Raw genomic sequence first — 4,632 nt, 5'->3', positions numbered from 1 at the left:
ATATATATATATAGAGAGAGAGAGAGAGAGATGGAATCAGAAAGGGTAATATATCTTATTAGTTTAAAATTAAAAGCAAACAAACATCACAGAGAATATGTGGTCTCATCCTATAATTGCATAAACACACTGGTTTCTAAATGAAACGGTTGTAGGACTTTTTCTTTGTCTTGTTTTGTTTTGCTTTGTTTGGTTTTATGTAAAGACATCTGTCAGCTTTTCCCGAGGAAGTGGCAAACATCTTACTAAAATTTAAAGCTTCTGCTGGCTGAAATTCTTCTCAACCAGAGGTGGAGGGATTGAGTGAAATGATCCTTTAACCCCAACCATAAGTTTGCCCATCTGTAATGGCCACATGTTTTTTTTTTTCTTATTTTATAAAATTAAAAAAATATATTTTAATCTATTATGTTTAATCTTTTTGATTATATATAAAAAAATAGTAATCACAATGAAATAGCAGCTTTTTCAGAGAAAATCTTAAATTAGGCCTAATGATCTAAAAAGAGAATTAAAATTTCCTTGCTTTATAAAGAATATGACCGCATTTGTCTGCATCCTACACATGCTTCATCGGTAGTGAAAATGTTTACAGATGTTCTAAAAACCTTGAACAGACTGCCCTCTGCTGGATAACGGCGTGTTCAACCCTCACAATAACGCAATCAATGCAATGCATTTCATTTATATAAAACCCCCAGAAATGTAAGACATAGGCCTATTTCAATGTAGTGATTCTTTAAATAACCGTTTCATTCAATATATAGTAGCAAATAAAAGGTGATGTGAATAAATAAAGTCAAATTAGAAAAAAAAGAGGATTTGTTGAATTAATACATCAGCCATTCAATTTCGTAAATACAAATCATTTTAAGGGATTGAGTCTGGGTTTCGTGTAAAATCTTCTTTTTACCCAACTGCCTGCCAGGCTTTCATTTTGACAGAACTTTTTATTTAACTTTGTAGCTGCTAGCACTATTTTGTCAAACTGCAAAAATAATCCCAACTTCCTGAATCCTCTCTGGTAAAACATCTAAAGATGTTAAGTGTTCTGACATGCTGGTGGAAAACTCCACATCTGCTCCATTAAGGCCTGGCAAGGACTCCATCAGTCTAGACATAATTAATTTCACAAATAGATGTCCAAACATATCTATTGCACAGTTAAGCCAACATTACCGGCCACTGAATTTAATGCAGAGAATTACCCAGACATACGATTTCTATCCCAGTGTGCTGAGATACTGAGTATAGCAAAAGTATAATCTATCAATGTTTTGACCTCCTTTCAAGCTACAACCAGAGTTCAATGTGCTTTCAAAAGATCAAGATTAAATGATACATGTTTTTTTTTTTTTTTGCTTGTTTGTTTTGGGGTTTTTTTAATAATAAAAATTTGACAAGTGTGTTCAGTTTCTTTTACTCTGATACCATGAAATGAATTCCATCTGTACAGTAAAAAGAATGCATGTATGTAAGTATAGATGTATATTAATCCAAATATAAATGCAGCGGTTTTGTGAAGGTGGTTCAAAGATCTGATCAGTGTAAAAAACAAAACAAAAAAAAAACTGTAAAGATCAAGGAACACACCAGGCAAGTATGGAATGAAGTTGGAGAGGAATGTAAATAAAACAGTCTCCTAAACTTAGGACACCGCAAGAAGCATTGCTTTATCCATCTTTTAAATTACTTTATCGCTTAGTTTGTAGATACAGATGCAAGATATGTAGATCAAGGCAATCCGATGCCTGCATTACAGTGTTTGTAGTGCAGCCAATTTGTAATCCGTCATGAAAATAATATCATCCAACTGCAAATCTAGCAAATCATTTCTGACCATCTAAATCAAAACTGACAAGCCCTGCTAGGAGAACATTATTCACAGAAGCAACAAACAAGAGGAACTACAAACATCCATACCTAAAGTGCCAGTATCTGTTGACATATTTGCCAGGCACCCCACAAAACTGTCCTTTATTAAAGAATGGTATTTTTTTATTTTTTATAAATAACTTCCAGCATTGTGCGCTTTCTGCTGCATAACAGATCAAGTCTCTGCCTCTGCACAGCCTATACGGTCAGCAGAAAGAGTACACAAAGCAGCACTGTTACGTAATTCTGAGTCACACACACGGCGCCGCGCGTGCACGAAGGAAGCGCGTGCGACTCGGAGGAGGAAACATGCGCAGTAGCGTCCTCGTCAGCAGCATCAGGACCAAAAGGATCCCAGCAGCAAACCTGCGATGTGGGGCAGAGGATGGTGCGTGTAAACACGGCGAAAGGAATGGCAGTTTTGTTTTTCTTGGCGTAAGCCGACATTTGACTCTGTTAATCCAGTTTCATCGAGTCCGAGGTCGGATAGTCGGCAGCGGAAGGTTGCGTTTAGTCGCACTAAAGAAAACGCAGCGTCTCGGAGTGTGTTGACCACACATGAAGATTTCTCCTGATGACGACGCTGTAAACCTGCCTCCGTTCCGCTCCGACTCGCTTCGGGAAGGATTCCTCCACTGTCCAGCCACACATAGCAATGACAATGACGATGACGGGCTTTCTTGTGTGATGGTCGCAGCTTTCTAGTGGGATGCACATCAGTGCTTGGCCGTACTCGCTCTCCGTCGTAATGGCAGCTCTGTACCAGGGCACGGACACCTCCTCCCCCGACAAATTCCTGGCCTTGAAAGACGTGAGAGAAGTAAAAGAGGAGACGACGCTGGACGAGAAGCTCTTCCTGCTGGCATGCGAGAAAGGTTCGCCCATCTTTCTTCCAGCCCCCCCCCCCCCCCCACCTCCTCTTTTGAGCTATGTTAGGCTTGTTATGTCCTAGAAGCTCGTATGTACCTGCAGTGATGCAGTCAGGCCAGCAGTAGAACATAATCCGTAAACCGGGAGTGTGTGTGTGTGTGTGTGTGTGTGGGGGGGGGGGCTAGATGTGTCTGCATGTTACATGATTCATCTGCTGAATCTCCACAGCTCCTAACAAGGAGATGAAGCTGATGAGTTAAACGCAGGTCAAATAGCACAGAGGCATGGGCATTCTCAACGAGTCATTGATAAGTTCACAAATTCCCCATATAAAGCCTCTGTAAACACAGCGGAGAAGCCAAGTTACTCTGAGGCTTTGAGGGAGATGTTATTGTTAAGCAAAGATTTAGGAGGCTGCTTCCTGTTCTGTCTCACCACTTTCCTTGGAACTGCTGCTGAGGTCTGGAGGCGTCTCCTTTAAACATCTTCGAAAGAATCACTTGAAAGCCACGTGTGTGAGTTTTATGAACAATTTTGTCTTCTCAGGTGACTATTACATGGTGAAGAAGCTGCTGGAGGAGAACCGCCACGGGGAGCTCAACGTCAACTGTGTGGATGTGCTGGGCCGGGACGCGGTGACCATCGCCATCGAGAACGAAAACCTGGACATCCTGCAGCTTCTGCTCGAGTACGGCTGCCAGGTATGTCAGAAATGAAGATGCAGTGACCTGCAAATGTCGTTTTGCACATCACTGAGTTTATACTGGGAGATCTTTGCATATTCTACATTGCAGTTCACTTTTTTTGTAGATCCTATTTAGCACAAACATCAATATGCTTGAATAACTATTCTTTTTTTGGTAGTTATTCACCCTTTATATTTAACTTGCAAATGAGGCTGATACCAAACCTTCTTTGGAATAACACTCTCTTAGGTCAGTTTCATGTCCAGTCAAAGTCCAGGCCTAGATCCTATTGGATTCCTTTGGCAATGTTTGGAAATTTTCTGCAACCAGTTTAAATGAGGTATTTTTCTAATAGGTAGGCTACATGTGAAAAGCCGGTAAATGGTGTGAGTATTTTAGCAAAGCACTTTATATTTTTCTTTCCCTCTGTCTGCTTTTTTGGGGGTTTTTTCCCCCTCTTTTTTTCTAAAATTATGTTTTTCTGGTAGGCCACAGATGCCTTGCTGGTGGCCATAGACTCGGAGGTTGTGGGTGCTGTGGACATCCTCCTCAACCACAGACCAAGACGCTCCTCCAAGCCTTCTATCGCTGTAAGTCCCCTGTTATTGCAGGTGATTAAAACATCTTTCCAGACTCAAATAACTGAGTACCACAGCATGTAATTTTTTATTTATTTTATTTTTTTTAAATACTTGCTTGCTTTGCTTTTCAGAAACTGATGCAGCGGATCCAGAACCCAGAGTACTCCACCACCATGGATGTGGCTCCAGTAATCCTGGCAGCACACAGAAATAATTATGAGATCCTCACCATGCTGCTAAAACAGGACATCTCCCTCCCGCGGCCTCACGCTGTAGGCTGCGAGTGCATGCTGTGCAATGCTAAAAACAAGAAGGACAGCTTAAGGCACTCCAGGTACATGCTATTGCAATGACTTATAGCTATTAAAAACTGGCATAAAGTGGTATTTATGATGGCTTGTTATATGCAAAGCAATCATTTGTAGAAACTGTGTAGCTGTACCTACACCTATGGTCATGAGCTTTGGGTCATGACCGAAAGAATGAGATTACGGATACAAGCGGCCGAAATGGGTTTCCTCCACAGGGTGGCTGGGCTCTCCCTTAGAGATAGGGTGAGGAGCTCGGTCATCCGGGAGGGACTCAGAGTAGAGCCGCTGCTCCTCCACGTCGAGAGGAGC

At 41.4% G+C, this 4,632-nt stretch overlaps 1 protein-coding gene across 2 annotated transcripts in view; it reads left to right on the top strand.

Moving 5' to 3' along the window:
* The first annotated feature begins 1,702 nt into the window (after positions 1–1,702).
* The window catches only part of trpc1 (transient receptor potential cation channel, subfamily C, member 1), a 39,304-nt gene continuing 36,374 nt past the window's right edge, over positions 1,703–4,632 (top strand). The window contains exons 1-4 of one of the 2 annotated variants that reach the window (XM_008396805.2): positions 1,703–2,750; positions 3,292–3,446; positions 3,920–4,042; positions 4,144–4,346. In XM_008396805.2, the coding sequence (XP_008395027.1) occupies positions 2,585–2,750; positions 3,292–3,446; positions 3,920–4,042; positions 4,144–4,346 (647 nt within the window). In that variant the 5' untranslated portion in view covers positions 1,703–2,584. The remainder of the gene's footprint in view (positions 2,751–3,291; positions 3,447–3,919; positions 4,043–4,143; positions 4,347–4,632) is intronic. The other variant, XM_008396806.2, reaches the window with a different exon arrangement.

The sequence above is a fragment of the Poecilia reticulata genome, linkage group LG20 (genome assembly GCF_000633615.1).
Source record: "Poecilia reticulata strain Guanapo linkage group LG20, Guppy_female_1.0+MT, whole genome shotgun sequence".
NCBI classification, from domain to species: Eukaryota; Metazoa; Chordata; class Actinopteri; order Cyprinodontiformes; family Poeciliidae; genus Poecilia; species Poecilia reticulata.
Note: the sequence above shows the minus strand (reverse complement) of the source record. Positions and strands in the feature narration are given on the sequence as shown.